The sequence below is a fragment of the Suricata suricatta genome, chromosome 12 (assembly GCF_006229205.1).
Source record: "Suricata suricatta isolate VVHF042 chromosome 12, meerkat_22Aug2017_6uvM2_HiC, whole genome shotgun sequence".
NCBI classification, from domain to species: domain Eukaryota; kingdom Metazoa; phylum Chordata; class Mammalia; order Carnivora; family Herpestidae; genus Suricata; species Suricata suricatta.
In genome coordinates this window covers 57,374,205-57,390,935 of record NC_043711.1, presented here as the reverse complement: position 1 = coordinate 57,390,935, position 16,731 = coordinate 57,374,205, and the positions used below count along the sequence as shown (strand labels likewise).

Genomic DNA, 16,731 nt, shown 5'->3' with positions numbered 1-16,731 from the left:
GATGAGGAAGCTGAGGAAGAACACGGCTTCAAGGCTCAAGCAGGAGTAACACAGCTAACGAAGGGCAGGGCCAGGATTAGAGCTCAGGCATTTAGCCTTGAAGACAGTGCCTCAGTAAGGTGACTGTCTCAGGCCTCCCTGAAGCCCAGTGTGTGTGTATGTATGTCTCTCTCTCTCTCTCCCCCCCCCCCCCACACACACACCTACGCTTGTAAGAGCACCTTGTCTGCTGTAGAGAAGAAATGAGGCCACAGACCTACAGCCCCTACTCAGCATCCAGGATCTCCCTGACGTCTTTGGCAAGTCTCCTGACCTGCTGGTGCCACAGGTCCCTGCTCCCTAGAGGGGCTACCTTCATGTCTTCCAGCAGCTCCCAAGTTTTGTTAAGCCTCAGGCCACAAGATGCACGAGGGCAGAGGTCTCTGGCCAAAGACATTTGGGAACTCACCCCCTTTCCAAGGTTCTGGGTCGTCCAGCAAAGGATGTCTGGCCTTCATGTGGCGCTGCTCCAATCTTATGTGGCCTGGGAACCCCCATTTTGCCCAACCTCACCAGTGCTGACGGGAACCATCTCTAGGGTGTGTCCAAGCCTATCAGCGCGATGCTCCCATGGGGCTGGGCGCCCGGAGGAGCGTGGGAGGGCCAGGCACTGTGCCCGGATGCGGTGCATTCCTCACTCTCCTGTCCCCCACTAGGTGGAGATGCTAGAACGCAAGTATGGAGGCCGCCTCGTGACCCGCCATGCAGCGCGCACCATCCAGACGGCCTTCCGTCAGTACCAGATGAACAAGAACTTCGAGCGCCTGCGCAGCTCCATGTCGGAGAACCGCATGTCGCGCCGGATCGTGCTGTCCAACATGAGGATGCAGTTCTCCTTCGAGGGCCCTGAGAAGGTGCACAGCTCCTACTTCGAGGGGAAGCAGGTCTCCGTGACTGATGACGGCACGCAGCTGGGGGCCCTGGTGCCGTCTGAGTGCAGCGACCTCGGCGAGCCGCCCGCCCTTAAGTCCCCCGCCCCGTCCAGCGACTTCGCAGACGCCATCACGGAGCTGGAGGATGCCTTCTCGCGGCAGGTGAAGTCGTTGGCCGAGTCCATCGACGACGCCCTGCACTGCCGCAGCCTGCACGCCGGCGAGGAGCCTGCTGCCGACACGGGGCACACCCGGGACGCTGAGCTGCCACCGGCCCCGCATGGCACCGACCACCGCAAACTGGACGAGATGACGGCCTCGTACAGCGACGTCACCCTGTACATCGATGAGGAGGAGCTGTCGCCGCCGCTGCCCCTCTCGCAGGCAGGGCACCGGGCGCCTGGCGCAGAGGCAGACCTGCGGCTGCGGGCCGGGGGCGCTGCACAGGACTACTGGGCGCTGGTTCACAAGGACGACAAGGGGGACACGGACACGAGCTGCCGGAGCACACCGTCGCTCGAGCGGCAGGAGCAGCGGCTGCGGGTGGAGCACCTCCCGCTGCTCACCATCGAGCCGCCCAGCGACAGCTCTGCGGACCTCAGCGACCGCTCGGACCGCAGCTCCCTCAAGAGGCAGGGCGCCTACGAACGCGGCCCAGGCGGGCCACAGGGCAGCCCCAAACATGGCCCCACCAAGGGCCTACCCCGGGAGGAGCCCGAGTTGCGGCCCCGGCCCCCCCGGCCCTTGGACAGCCACCTGGCCATCAACGGCTCGGCCAATAGGCAGAGCAGGTCCGAGTCTGACTACTCAGACGGGGACAACGACAGCATCAACAGCACGTCCAACTCCAACGACACCATCAACTGCAGCTCTGAGTCATCTTCCCGAGACAGCCTGCGGGAGCAGACGCTCAGCAAACAGACATACCACAAGGAGACCCGCAACAGCTGGGACTCCCCGGCCTTCAGCAACGACGTCATCCGCAAGAGGCACTACCGCATTGGCCTCAATCTCTTCAACAAGTGAGTGCTGCCCGCCCCACGGGAGAGGGGGGTGGGCCTTCCTCTCATGCCCCAGGGCCTTTGCCCGCACCTGTGGTTCAAAACCAAGCACATGTGAGGGCACTTACTGCAGCACCTGGCACAGCCAATGCTGTTGTCAGGGGATTGGAGCCCGCTGAGCAGTGGGCCCGGCCCCTCCCATGGGCCCCGTCATGAGGAGAGCAGAGGCACACAGGCTGAGCGGCAGCCAAGTGAAGGGTTTCTCTGATAAAGCAACCTGGGGACAGGAGTTCAGGGCCCTGTCAGCACCTGGAGCAGCACCTAGCACACAATAGGGTCTCCAGAAACACGAATGTGCAGGCAGGCGCACTGTGAAATGCTGCACCTGGCCACAAATGCCAGGCTTGGGGGGCTGGGTTTTAGTCTCTGAGTGATGAGGGGCACAGAAGTCTTTGGGCAAGGGCATGATGGTATCCATGTCTGGGCAAGACACCTCCCAGGGGCAGGTGCAGGCTGGGCTCAGTGGCACACGTACAGGAGGCAGGACACAGATCCGGTGCTGGCAGCAATCTCAGCAGGGTCCTTTGGGAGATGTGTGAATTGGGGCTGTCGAGCCGCCACTACCCGCCAGGAGTTCTAGAAAGGTGCTGTGGGGGCAGTCCTGAGAGCAGATTTCAGGAGGGAGATGGGTATTTAAAGTGGGCTATTCTTAGCACGGCCAAAAATAGCCAGTGGAAGGGAGGAGGGCTATGACGACTCCCTCCGAGGAGACGCTGGCAGGCTCTGGTTATTCAGCCTCATATTTCACATCATTTCCATCCCCTGGGCCTCTGCGGTTGGGGGTCATCAGACGTCAGCCTGGTAGTGACTCCTCCAAACCTTGGGACACAGCCAGGCTGCCCAGTGGTTACTGACACACATCCTCTACTCTTCTCTGCTCCCTCTTCTAGAAGCAGGGAGCCGTGGGGCCACTTCTGAGCCATCCCCGGTACAAATGGAATTGCTGCGCTGCCTTGGGGTCCCAGAGAGGCCTGTCCCGGAGGGTGGGCATAGGGAACAGGACATTTATGTGGGAGCAGCCAGAGGCCGCTGGGTCATTGGTCCTCACTCAGCTAAGAACTAAGAGTGTCAGACACCTCTCCTCTGCCAATGTGCTCTCTCATGAGACTCTCATCAGCCCAAGGCTCATAGCATGTGGACAGACTCACCACGGCCAGAGTAACATGCTAGCAGGCAAGGCCGTGTCCTGCTGAGCCCTTCCTGAGCTCTGTCTCGAAAGTCTGCTCCCACCTGCTCCCGGGCACAGGCTCATGCCCTCCAGTGGGGCGCTATAATGACCTAGGGGCTCGCTTAGCGTCCAGGCCCACCCTGACAGTCTGCCAGGGACATCCTGACGGTGGGGGTCCAAGCTGCATTGACAGGTGGAGTGCTGACAAAACAGTCCCTCTACCGACCAGTGTTGGTCTGTGTAGATTAGCTCTGTTTTGAGTTACATGTGCAGTTCACGAACATGCTCCCCACAGAAAGCAAAAGCCTTCCAGTTACGATAACATTCCCCTGGCTCGTGTCACTTGGGAGTCTCTCCTCCCAGATCCGTATTCCATGCATGTGTGCGCTCTGAGGAGCTACAGACAGTCTGCCCGGGCTCAGACCAGCCTTTCCTCTGGTGAGGCTGGGCCCAGTAGTGTCTGCCTGCCGGGTGTGAGCTATAAGTGAGCAGGTGTGCAAAGTGCTTGGAGCAGCGCCTGGTGCAGAGTAAGTCATTTCTGAGCATCCACTGCTGTTGCTGTGGCCCTGCTGACGTCTGGGGCCCAGGGGTGTGGATATCCTCATCCTGGGGTGTCACCACATGGTGGCTTACTATTGGAGATCTCCCCTGTCAATGTGCCCAGGCCACCCCCCTCCTGCTTGCTCCTGCATCATGGGCCCTGGGGCGGCTGATCCGGCCAGGGGCATCCACTGCTCCATGATCCCCCCCCTCCCCGCCTGTGACGAGGAGCAGGGCCCTGCTCTTAGCATGCACTCCCAAGAGCGTCTGTAGGGAAGCTAGCTAAGCGGCATGATTGGCCTGCGTAGGCACGGTGTTCATCGAAACAGCTGCCAGCGTACCCATTTTCGCTCTCCGCTGCTGGGTCTGAAGGGTCCTCTTGCTCCCACAGGCTCGGCACCAGTCAGCATTATCTCCCCACCCCCAGTCAAAAGGTAGAAATGATTCTCGGTCATTTTCGTTTGCATTTTCTAGCGTCTAAGATGGAGTGGTATAGCATCTGTGTGTCTTAGCCTTTTGTATTTTCTCTTCTATAAAATGCCAGTTTATATATAAATTTTTTTAGATTTTATTTTTTTAAGCAATCTCTACACCCAGTATGAGGCTCGAACTTACAACCTTGAGATCAAGAGTTGCATGCTCTACTGACAAAGCTAGCCAGGCACCCCCAGTTCATATATTTTTTATATTTATTTCTTTAAATTCTACTTATTTAACATACAACGTAGTATTGCTTTCAGAAGTAGAGCCCAGTGATCCATCACTTAAAGATGAAACCCAATGCTCATCCCAACAAGTGCCCTCCTTAATGCCCATCCCCCACTTAGCCCATCCCCCATTACCCCTCCCCACCAGCAACCCTCTGTTTTCTGTATTTAAGAGTCTCTTATGGTTTGCCTCCCTCTCTGTTTATATCGCATTTTTCCTTCCCTACCCTTGTGTTCATCTGATGTGTTTCTTAAATTTCACATATGAGTGAAATCATACATTCTTTCTCTGCCTGACTTATATTGCTTAGCATAATACCCTCTAGGTCATATTTTCTGCTCATTTTTTGTCATGTTGATTTACTAGTAGTTCTTTATTTATCATGGATACTGATCCTTTGTAATTACAAACATTTTCTATCATTTGTCCCTTTTCTAATTTTTTTCTTTTGAGATGTAATTCACATACCCTTATAAAAAGTGTACAGTTCAGTGGCTCTCAGTTATGTCTTTTAACTCTGTGCTCTTCCATCTAGCAGAAGTTTTTTTGTGTGTTTTTTAAATTGAGATAAATTGACATATAACATCAGTTTCAGATGCACAATGTAACAGATCAACTTTTAGGTATGTTGCTAAATGATCGCAATATGTTGTTAGCGTCCCTCACCACACAGTTACACTTTTTTTTTTTTGGTGATGAGAACTTTTAAGATCTACTCTTTTAGCAACTTTCAAATATAGAATCCAGTATGCTGTACAGGAAGGTTTTAATTTTAATTAGCTAGTTAATATTGTTTCATTTCTTTGGCTTTTCATGTTTTAATTTAAAAGAGGCTTTGCCTCACATCATAAATATAGTTTTAAAATATGTTCTTCAATATATTTTTATGCCCTGTAGGACTTTAAGCTGAAATTTGTTTCAGGTAACCATACAAGGTGAGGCATCAATTTTTTTTTTAAGAGAGAGTGCACACATTCACACAGGGTAGAGAGAGGGGCAGAGAGAAAGAGAGAGAATCCCACGCAGGTTCCACACTCAGTGCAGAGCCTGATGCAGGCATCCATCCTACGGCCCTGGGATCATGATCTGAGCCAAAATCAAGGATTGGACACTCAGTAGACTGAGCCACCCCAGCGCCCCATTATTATTCTGTATAAATTAGCCATTTGTTACCAAGCAATTTATTGAACAGTCCTTTCTTCATTGACTTCACGTTCCATCTAATTCCTACATGAATTGGATCTTTTCATTCATACAGAGGATATTTGTTGAGCACCTGCTACATACCAGGCACTGTCTGAGGGGCCTGGGAACTGATCAGGGACCAGAACAAATCCACGTTCACGGTTAGGGGACCTGCCTGTTCCTTTGCAAGCATCAGACTTTGAGTTTCATGGGTTTTTTTCTTGTTAGAACAAAAACCCTGTCTAATTCTTTTTGAAAATTGTCTTGCCTGTTTTGGGCAAGTACTCACTCTTCCACGTGAATTTGGGAGTCCGTGCATTAAGACCCACGAGCAATACTGGCCAGATTTTCACCAGCACACCCTTCAACTCAGAGGATAACTTGGGGGAACCTGTGCTTTTATAGTGTGGAGGTCCAGCCACAGGCAGTGATTGAAGTTAAAGTCAACTAGCATTTAACCTGAGTCCGGCTCTTCTGCCACATTGGCTGCGGGGCAGGTGCACACTGGCCACACATAGATACTGTGCCTGGCAGCGCAGATCTAGAACAGTTCCGTCACCACGGAACATGCTCATGGACAGCCCCGGTCTAGCAGCAAATCTCGCTCCATGCAGGGTGCAGGGCAGAGTGGTGGGGCCGTCCCCTGACAGCAGGAGCCCATGGCCTCCACGGGAAGCATCCCCCTGCCCTCAAGGGGGCTCCAGGGCGGTGAGTGTGTCACAGAGCACCAGGCCTCCTCACCGCTCAGCCTTCACCGCCACCGAGCCTCAGGTCACTGACTCCAGAGACTGTCGTATAGGAGAAACCACTTCTCCCAAATCGTGTTATTGAAGCAATCGAACACCTTTTTACACAGATTGCGCTTCTCGGCTCATAAAGCCCTTGCACAGACAGTTGCCCACTGGCAGTACCCCTAGAGCCTCCCAGCAACATGACCCGTTTCCCCCGCAGCTGCCAGCCAGGGGAGGGCAGAAGATTCTAGTGAGCAGCCCAAGGCTGGAGGTCCTCCCCAGAAGGTTCCTCCTCACCCCTGCCTACTTCTGCTCCCCTCTCCCTGTGGGTTTCTTGTCTCCCATGGCACCATCTCCCTTCTTGACCACACCCCCGACCCTTGCCCACACCCCCGACTACCCCGAGGTCCACCCAGGCTTGCAGAAAGCTCTATCCCCACCGCCTCCCAATAGCAGGCTTTCCCAACACAGAACCCCAGCCCCCCAAAGGGGTACATGGAGGATGTGAATGATGCACCCAAAGTGGGCAAATGAGCCCATGTAGGGAAGGAAGACACCCTAGAACGTGACACCAGTTGGCAGGTAGGGGTATCCCCAGGGGCCCCCGGAAGAGGCAGCAGTCTGCCTGACACCCAGAGGTTCCTCACGCACCTGCGCTTCACAAGCCCAGGGCCACCCATTCAGCTCACAGCACCAGAGGGAGGGTGTGGGTCCAGGAGCCGGAGGTAGGAGGGTTTCGGCCCCAGCTCTGCACACACCAGCTACAGGGACTTGGCAACTCCCTGTGCTCTCTGAAACTTGCTAGCTACACCTGGGAAATGGTTACAAGGGCCTCCTAGGGCCTGGTGATGATTAGTGGAACCAAGAGCCTTGCCTGGAGCCTGCCATCAAGGAGGTGCTTATGTCTGGCAGCTGGGGCTCCTGTGCCCAGAGCAAAGTGTAGGGGGGGTGCTTCCCGGAACACAGGCAATGTGTGGTTTGGTGGGCCGAGCAGTCGCAGAGAATGACAATGGCTAACGGTTACCTGAGCTTAGAGTGTGCCACAGACTGTTCTCCATGCCTGTTGTGCCTTAAACCCTATTCTCCTGTAGGAAAGGGACCATTATCAACCCCACTGTACAGATGGGTGAACTGAAGTTCCGAGAGGCTCACTGCCCGAGGTCACACAGCTAGGGTGGGCAGGCTGGAGCTCACACCCCCACCTCCACCCAGGCCCTGACAGCAGCCTCATAAACTCCAGTGTAGGAACTGTTCCCACACGTGCACCCCTGTGCACCCCCGTTAGCTCACTGGGCCAAAGATGTAAACCGAGAGTTCAGGAGGCAAAGCCACACCCCTCATGGGAGGCCACATAGCCCTGGAGTGGTGGTCCTTGGGCCATCACTGTGTCCGTACCCCTACAGCCCTGACGGGTCCCCTGTTCCTCTGCTCCACACGCCTGCCCAGGGGCACAGGCCTCCCCTCTTGCATGCCCCTGTCACTATGGCCAGAGCCCAGGTGACTCTGCCCTGGGATAAAACAGGTGCCCTTGTGAGTGAGTGAGCTCCTGGTCTCTGAGGAGCATGTGAGGAGGGCCTCAGCGACCCCTCTGTGTGCTAGGACTCTTGCTTGGGCTGGGAGCTGTCGACAGGGGGCCTCTGAGGTCCCTTCCAGCCCAGGGCCTGCACCCTGTGCCCAGCCCCTGGGGCCTGCCAGGCGCCGCCCACCCGCGGCCCCCAGAGCTGCTGCAGGAAGTGGAAAGACCTGGCAGGAGTCTGGGATGCTCTGAGATTTCACCCTTCCTGTGTCCACGGCCACTCGGTGGCTCTCCATTAGCAGCAAGGCTAAGGGTGGGCCTCCGATCTGCTAGCCCAAACTGCATGCCCCTTGTGCGTGACGTGTTCCTGGGGATTAATGAAAATGACTGTGATGGTAGCCAGCCTCTAATAAATACGTATTAGGTCCCAGGCACCAGGAGCACTTTGAGCTACTGAGAAGGAGACTGGGGTCCCATCACCCTGGACATGAGCTACCCATTCAGCCTGTGGCCCTCTCTGCCCTCAGGCACCAGGAGCACTTTGAGCTACTGAGAAGGAGACTGGGGTCCCATCACCCTGGACATGAGCTACCCATTCAGCCTGTGGCCCTCTCTGCCCTCAGGACCCTGGAGCTCCCTAGCCCTGTCCTTAGGACCAGGGGGCTTAGGCCACTCAAAGAGAACAAAACAGTGCCAAGGCAGGCCCCACAGGGCATACAGCCACACTGGAGGGTAATCCCTCCTCCTTCTCTCTGTGATAACTGCAGCCCCGTTCAGCTTGGGTTCCCAGCATCAGGAAGAACTTCATAAAAATCAGAGCTGGATGAAATAGTCTGAAAAGGTGGTGAGCTTGCTGGCCCTGGCAGTATGCGAGCGGATGGAAGGTGGTCCCTTCCTTGTAGGACACTGGAGACCTCTGAGCCTGGATTGCTGAATTGAAGGGTGCTTACAGGTGTGCAGGAGTTGTCTGGGTCCTGAACTTGCCCCCGCGGCCAGCTGAGGCTCAGCCTCCTGGCTTCAGAGCATCCTTGGGGTGCCGGAGGTGGACAGACCTTGCCATCAGTTTCTGTTGATCAGGGTCTGTTCGTCTCCATTGCAAATGGCAGGAACCCAATCAAACTGGTTTAAGCAAAGAGGCCTTACTGGTTCTGGGCCTGAAAAGCCATTGGGGAACTCTCAGCCTTTTTCCCCAGAGTCATCCTGTGCCCCACCAGGGCAGGAGGTCCTGGGCTCAGGGCACCCCCAGCAGAAAGAAATATTCTCTCTTGTCGTCTCCAGCCGGCTCACGCCAAGCTCCTTGCTGTGGTCAGCGGGATTCTGAGCTCTGACTGACCAGGCTGAGGGTGAGGTCAGCCCTCTGGGGGAGGGGGAGGAGCAGGTGGGGTGGAGACGCCGGGCCATGACATGTGGACAGCTGCCCACCTCCAGTTCTCTTCGGCTGCTCCAGCAACTAGAAACAACAGAAGCCCATCGTTGACCCTGCAGACCCCTGCTGGGAAGAGAGCCCCCAAAGCACTTAGCTTTGGGTTCCAGGAAGCGGGTGATCCCCAAGTGCGATGCCCGTGGAGTCCCGTGAGCTCGGTGTCACCACCAGCTGCTTGCAACCCAGGGACAGGAGATGCACGTGAGAGAGGCCACTAGTGTGGTCTGCGTGTGCTTGCCAAGTCTGAATCAGCAGCTGACATGGAGGAAAGCCGGCCCGCCCGGTGGCAGGCAGCAGGGCCAAGCTGTGCAGCTCTCACACTCCAGCCTGTCCCTCATACACCTTTCAAGGACCCTTTGCAGTGGGGCTCAGAATGCAGCACGCAGGTGTGGACGGCACAGCTGTCACTCTTGGCACCTATTGACGCCGGGCCCTTAGAGAAGCAAGCAGGCTCCGCAGGTGGAGACTGGATTTCTGGTGAGGGTGGGGAGGGCAGAGGGGAACCGTGCAGGGGCTTCTTGGAGCAAAGGAGTGGGTTGAAACTCCCGGCATGCTTTCTCTCACCTGGCAACCCAGAGCCAAGTTATCTGACCTTTCTGTGCCCCCTTTTAGTTATGAGTCAAATAAGGCTTTTGCATTTACAGTTCCTTCTATCAGGTCCCTTCCTTCCTGGCTCAGAGAGCATGCCCTTGACTCCTGTGCTGTGAGCATTTCTATATCCTGGAAGTTGTTTCCCTCCTTTATCATGCTCCAGGTAGGGCGTTTTTTTAAGGGGACTTTGTTCGGACCACAGGTCTGCTAGCACAGCCCCTGGCCCAGAGCAGGTGCTCAATGAATGTTTGTGGGATGAAAGAAGTGAATCAAGGGGCAGAGAGCCTACCAGATCTTTATCTGCAGGCGTTAGGAGACCCTAGCAAGGGTTTAAAATAGGGGCCTAGTGACCCAGGCCAAGGCACCCCCTCTCCAAGGCACGTTTCGTTCCTCCTTTGTTGGGCATGCTCAGTGTGGCCAGGCCCTTGCTGGACCTACGGGTCAGGAGCCAGGTAAGCCCCAGACTGCGCTCTCTTTAGTCTTTAGAGCCTGGGCTTCCAGACAGGAGTCCTATGGCTCCCTAGTAGGAAGGAACTGTAAAACCGCAGCTGGGGAGGGAGACAGAGTCCCACCACTGTGTCTGCGCTTGGGGCGGATGCTCTGTGACCCAGTGTCCACAGCCGGATGGACCCTTCTCTGCCAGTCTGGGTGGGCGCCAACACGCTGGCACAGCCCAGGTTCATTTCTCTGGCACACCGGCATCCATTGCGGGCTGACCAGGGGCCCTCCTCCCCAAGTCTCTCAGGGATGAGACAGCGGGGGTGTCCTTCCCGGTTCCTGTGGCAAAAGAAGTTGCCACAAGGGATCACACAGCTCCCATAGGAAGTGCACTGGCCCAAGCAGGTCACGTGGTGCCCTAACTGCCGCAAGGGGAGATGGGGCGGCAGCACTTGCGATTCATCCAGCCTGTGCCCCTACACCCCAGCAGGTCACTGCGTGTGACGCTTAGCAAGGTCTATGGACACATGCCCTTTGAGTGAGCACAGAGCAGTGTGAGGGAGCAGGTGCATCTAGGACCACTGCCCAGCAGGGCCCCCAAGAGCACACTCAGGGGGCCTCACTGCACTGCCAAGGTGGGCAGGGCCAGCACAGGCCTGACAGTCAGGGAACTGCCATCAGCAGATACCCAGGGCACTCACCATGTGCTGTCAGGGAGACTGCTGAGGCCAGGCCACTCCACAGGCTTCCTCGGACAGCCACATTCATCCTGACCCCCGAGCTCCCAGTCTGGCCCGCACCCCCCACCCCAGCACCCTTCCGCACCTCCTGCCACCACATCTTTCCCCTCCATTGCTCAGCGAGCTCCTGGGCACTGGTCAAGGACCAGTCCGTTCGGATTCCTTCCTGCTGTGACATCACTGTGAAGCCTGCCAGGTGGAATCAGTCCCTCCCACATTTGGTTCAGACTAGGAGCTGGGGCCTTGGGGTTCAAACTCAGATCTGCCAACAAATATTGTCATCTCTGCCCTCAAGCTGGCTGCTGTCCCCACCTCCTGCACTGTATTCTGGATGCCTCTGGGAGGCTCCTCACTGGGCTCCCACTTTGGGCCTAGCCTCACTCTTTATAGAATAGACAGTGGGAGCTTCTCAAGCATGGACATCAGGTCCCAGCATTGCCCCATTCATTATACACCAGGGCTTCTCACCCCACTCAGAGGAAAACCAGATTACCCCTGTGGCCTGCACAGTGCTGTGGGGTCTGGCCCACCCTCCCTGCTGCTCTTCTCTCCCCTCCCCTTGGGCCCCCTGCTCTCAGCCACTCTCAGGCAGCTTCCTGGTCCTCAACTGTGCAAAACCCATGGCTACCCCCAGGGCCTTTGCATGCACTATTGCTTCCTCCTAGGAAGCTCCTTAATAACTTAGGTGCCCAGTGTCACCTGCTCAGAGAAGGCCTCTGATTCACACACAGGACACCCTCCCTACACCCTCCTGCCATCATTCAGCCCCTTTGTCCTTTAGACCAAGGGTTACAGCCTGCCTTTGTGCTGGGCATTCATTTGTGGCCAGCCTCGCTCATTGCTGTCATCCTGAGTAGACACTCTGTAATTGATCTTCGAAGATTTTGCATTCCCATGGCCCCTTTTAAGACTCTCCTTCTTGAAGTGCATTCCTCTTTCCCACTGCATTCTGCTCCTTCCCCACTGGAGGAGCCCAAATCTTGGAATTACGACCTGCTGTGTGAAGCCGGCAGGCTGGGCCTAGATCTGAGCCCCATACTGGGGCCTTCAGGGACCAGGTAGGCCCTGGGGTGGGTGGCTGATGCAGGGTGCCCGAGCAAAGAGGTCAAGCCCTGCTCACCAGTCATGGCCATGGCAGCACAGGCCTAGGAGTACAAGACAGCCTGACTTTTCAAGAGAAGCCAGAGATTTGGATTCTGTGTTGAACTCTCCCAGTTTCTAAATGCTGGCAACTAACTAGAATTCTTTCCACTAATGTTTTGTGAGCTAAAGAAAGCCCATCTGCAGGCTTGCCATGGTGACCCCTTGCCACAGGGCTCGGGTCCTGTGGTGGCTGGCATGGAGCAGGGCAGTGTGGGAGCATGGCCTGCCCTGACCATAGTGTGAGCAGCTGAGAAGCCTGGGATGGGAGCAAGTCTGGGTTGGATACCCCAGAGTCATGGGGAGGAACAGGGTTCGTGAAGGAGAGTAGAGGACCAGTGCTCCCCTGTCACCCCTTCAGTGCAGGGCCCAGCTGGCCAGCAGCTGCTCCCTGCCAAACTCCCGAAGGTGATGTTTGGGCGTGTGGTCATCCTGGGGTAAAAATAGCAAGGTCACCTTGCAGCACCAAGTTTGCTCTCACCGGCAGGTGGAAATGCAGTATCCGCTGCTGTCAGCCAGGAGCTGCCTGGTGTGTGGGGGCAGGTGGGCACTGGCTCCTAGGGGATAGCAGGTATTGATCTCTACCTTCTGGAGCAAGACGGGGGGTGGAGGCAGCTCCCAGTTACTGGGTAAGCCTGCTGACCTCACCCCTTGCAGAGCTGCTGGCTACACCACAATGGTTCCACAGCTCCTTGGGCCCGTCCTAGGCTCTGGGGTTGTCAGAGGACACCTGCTTTCCAAGGGTCACACATGTGCCCCCCTCACACCACCCTGTGAGGCCAGCTGCACCTGTACTGGGCCTCCTGCCCAGCCCCTGAGGGGGCCTCCCTCCACTGCGGCCCCCGGGGTGCCATGGCTCCCAGGGCAGGAGGACGCACTTAGCCCTGCAGCACCAGCCCAGCCCTTCCCAGAAAACTCCCTTTGCCGAGGAAGAGTCAATGCTGCCCCTTCACTTCCTCTCCCATATATTGGGGCTAGTCATGAGAACCTTCCATGGTGCTTACTGCATGGATCGTTCCAGGCACTGACTGTTAACTCAGGAAGCCCTTACAAGGGTGATCAGGGGCCCTGGCGAGGTCACAGGACTGTCTCCTAAATAACCTGGGTTACAAGAATACTGCCTCGCAGGCGGAGTGTGAGAAGTTAGCATGTGTAGAGTGCTCGGTGCGTATTAGAGACTGTGGAGGGCAGGCCAGCATATGCTGGGCAGGGCGGTCCAGCCTGCCTGGGGGGCAGGGAGGGGGTGGTGTGGGGGCCACACTCCTGCCGACGCCCCAGTCCCAGCCCATGTCTGGCGCACAGCCTGGACAATTGTGGGTTCCCCTGTGTTGCGTGTTCCAGGAGGAACGGGACAGGGGTACCTAAGGTGCCCAGGGAGTAGGAGGGCAAGCCAGAAGGGGCTGGGGCAGCCACAGCTGACCCTGTCTCTCCTCCCATCCCCAGGAAGCCTGAGAAGGGCGTCCAGTACCTCATTGAACGTGGCTTCGTGCCCGACACACCAGTGGGGGTGGCCCACTTCCTGCTGCAGCGCAAAGGCCTCAGTAGGCAGATGATCGGCGAGTTCCTGGGCAACCGACAGAAACAGTTCAACCGGGATGTGCTTGAGTGAGTGCCTGGGCCAGGGGACGGGGTCGGGGGGCCTGCATGCACTCAGCGTCACTCCCCTGCTTGCTGGAGTGGACACTTGAGGCCTCCCTGACCTCATCATGGCTCTCAGACACAAACGACGCCCGCGCCGTTTCGCACATCACACCCTGCTGTGTACGTGCGTGCTTACACCCTGGGGCACCCTATCTCACAAACGGACCCACAGGCCCCCTCACTCACAACCTCCGCACTTTCATCCCTCCCCAGCGGGGCCCAGCCACCCAAGCGCTGGGAGTTTGGAGGGCTGGGCTTCCTCCCAGAGCCTGGCTGCCAGCTGTCCCAACATGCCCTCAGGGCAGGGAGCCCACAGAGGCCCCCCAATGCCTCCCTCCCCTGCCACTTTCCTGCCTCTCCTGGCTGCGAGATCTGAGGGTGAGAGTCCAACCCTGGCTGGCGGCCACGGCCCTCCCGGCTACTTGGAACTCTGAAGAAAACCGGGTTTCCAGCTCCCTGGAAACTGAGACGCCTGAACCCGCGATCTCTCCATCGTCCTTGAGACTGTCCTAAGTAGGCCGGCACCCTGCACTTGGACCCTCGGGTTTATGATAGAGCTGTTGCTGTGTACGAACCCTGCGTCTTCCCCTCACGCACAGGGCTGGGGGTGTTGGGTCTCACTAACCCCCTTTCACAGCGGGGGAGCCAGAGCTGCGAAGTAGCATGGAACAGCGTGGTGTAGGGCCTGGGGAACCGTCTCCAGGCCTGTTGTTGAGGATTTTCCTGACCAGGCAGCCGCATACAGAGATGTAGGCCAGGAGCAGAAGTCAGAGCAGGGTAAGGTATGGACCATCAGGAACAAGGGCGACGCTCTTTGCACTTTGCATCCGTGCAGCCTGCCCCATGGGAAGAACAAAGCAAGAGGGGCGTGCACTGGCCTTCTGGGGCCAGACATCCCTGCAATGAGGAAGAGCCTGCCCGTGTGTGTTCTGGCCATCTCTACGGTTCCCAGGAAGGAGGTGGGCACCTGCCCGGGGCCTCGCTCTCTGCTCAGGGAGGGGCTGGCCACAGTGTTCCCCACACCCCTCCACACACGTACATACCTATTCAGCCCCAAGTACACCCACTTGTACACACAGGTACGTGCACAGGCACCCAGGATGCAGGAAGCCAGGCCTTTGGCGGCAGCTGGCGATGGCTGGCACAGAGCTGTCTCCCTGCTTGGCGTTTCTGTTCCCCATCAGGAACAACCTGCTGCATTGTTAGCATGGCTAGTGCCCCTCTCCTCCTTTACCCAGCCTCCGGAATCAGTCCAGGGGAAAGCAGATAGGGTCCTTAGTGAACGGGGCCTCAGGCTGGCTTGGGCCAGGCCCCCAGCCCCAGCCCCCCAGCCCCTGCAGCCATTCCTGCGTTCCCCCCACACACACCCCAGGCTCGCTGCTTGTCCATAGGAAATCCGGGCATTGTTCTCCCCCATCAGAAAATAGCAGCAGCCTCAGGAAGTAGCAATCCTAACCCCACCCCCCACCCCCAACCCTCTACACCAGGCATAAGCTCAGATGCTAGTCAGCAAATTACCCCATGTGGCCCCTGCCCTCCCCCCACCTGCTCTGCCTCGGCCTCCAAGGATGCCACCCCCAAAGCCATGAGCACTTGGACAAGGTTGGGGGCAGCACAGCTTATGCCCAAGCCCACTGCATCCAGCAGAGGCAGAGACACCCAGAAATGAGGAATAGGCCCCCCTGGCCAAGGCCTCGGCAGCGCCACCAGGGATGGCCATGGCTTTGTTACAAATGGATACACCGGACACCGGAGCCTGCTGAGTGGGCCCCTGGTACAGACCCCACCTTCTCTGTTCCGGGGCTTAAATCAGAGAACGGAGCATGTGTGCTGGGGGACAGGGCTGGGGTGAGTGGAATGAACCAAAACCTGGGTACCAGCTGTCTGTCAGCTCCACCTCCACACAGCAGACCGGCAGTGCTTCTCCAAGGTGCCTCTCGAAAATACCCAGCAAAACCCCAGCACCTCTTCCCAAACCCTCAACCTGGGAGGAGCAGCTCAGGGCAGAGCCACTGTCTGGCACATTAGTGCCCTGGGCCTCCGAGATCTCCTGGGGAGGATGGGAGAGTGCTCCTGGCATCCCTCATGGACGGCCGGGAAGACCAGCGCAGAGGTCCCACTGTGTACCCTGTGGACCGTGCATGCTAAGAGCCTTTGTCTCGGCCTTTATTAGGAGAAGCTACTCACTCTGGCTCCTCTAGAAAATCATGCACACACAGGTTGCCCAGGCGGCGCAAGCTGCTAAGCATCTGACTCTTAATTTCATCTAGGGTCATGATCTTGCAGTTCTGTGAATTCAGGCCCCATGCTGGGCTCTGCGATGGCAGCATGAGCCTGCTTGTAATTCTTTCTCCCTCTCTCTCTCTCTCTCTGCCCCTCCCCTACTCATACTGTCTCTGTCTCCCTCAAATTAAAAAAAAAAAAATTAAAAAGAAAAATCACATAGATATAAGTACTAATGTTTTCCTCTAGTTTTAGGAGGTCTGTGGACACCCCAGCATCATGGGGGTCTTTGGGCTATAATCTGAAGTGTTTGCTGATTGGAGGAAGACTGGCGGAGGGCCCCTCTGGAGGAGAGGCGTCCAGGTGTCCTTGCTCTAGGCAGCTTACAACTTGCCCCTGTACTGTCTCCCTTTGTGCTCCGCCCGAAGCAGGACGTTGGCAGGGGCCGTGGGGCAGCAGACACTGATGTGGCCTTGGTGTTTCTTTTTAGCTGTGTGGTGGACGAGATGGATTTCTCTGCCATGGAACTGGACGAAGCCCTCAGGAAGTTCCAGGCTCACATCCGGGTCCAAGGGGAGGCTCAGAAGGTGGAGCGGCTCATCGAGGCATTCAGGTTGGGGGCGGGGCAGGGCATGGGTGGGTGGGATCCTTTGTGCCTTCACTGGGCATGGGGCACACAAGTCAGCCGCTGACCCAGCCCTCCGGGCTCAGAACC

At 57.0% G+C, this 16,731-nt stretch overlaps 1 protein-coding gene across 12 annotated transcripts in view; it reads left to right on the top strand.

The window, feature by feature from the left end:
• IQSEC1 (IQ motif and Sec7 domain 1) overlaps positions 1-16,731 on the top strand; it is a 164,142-nt gene that overhangs the window by 125,678 nt on the left and 21,733 nt on the right. For 11 of the 12 annotated variants that reach the window (XM_029919187.1, XM_029919189.1, XM_029919190.1 and 8 more), the window contains exons 3-5: positions 696-1,933; positions 13,596-13,757; positions 16,507-16,629. In XM_029919187.1, the coding sequence (XP_029775047.1) occupies positions 696-1,933; positions 13,596-13,757; positions 16,507-16,629 (1,523 nt within the window). The remainder of the gene's footprint in view (positions 1-695; positions 1,934-13,595; positions 13,758-16,506; positions 16,630-16,731) is intronic. The other variant, XM_029919186.1, reaches the window with a different exon arrangement.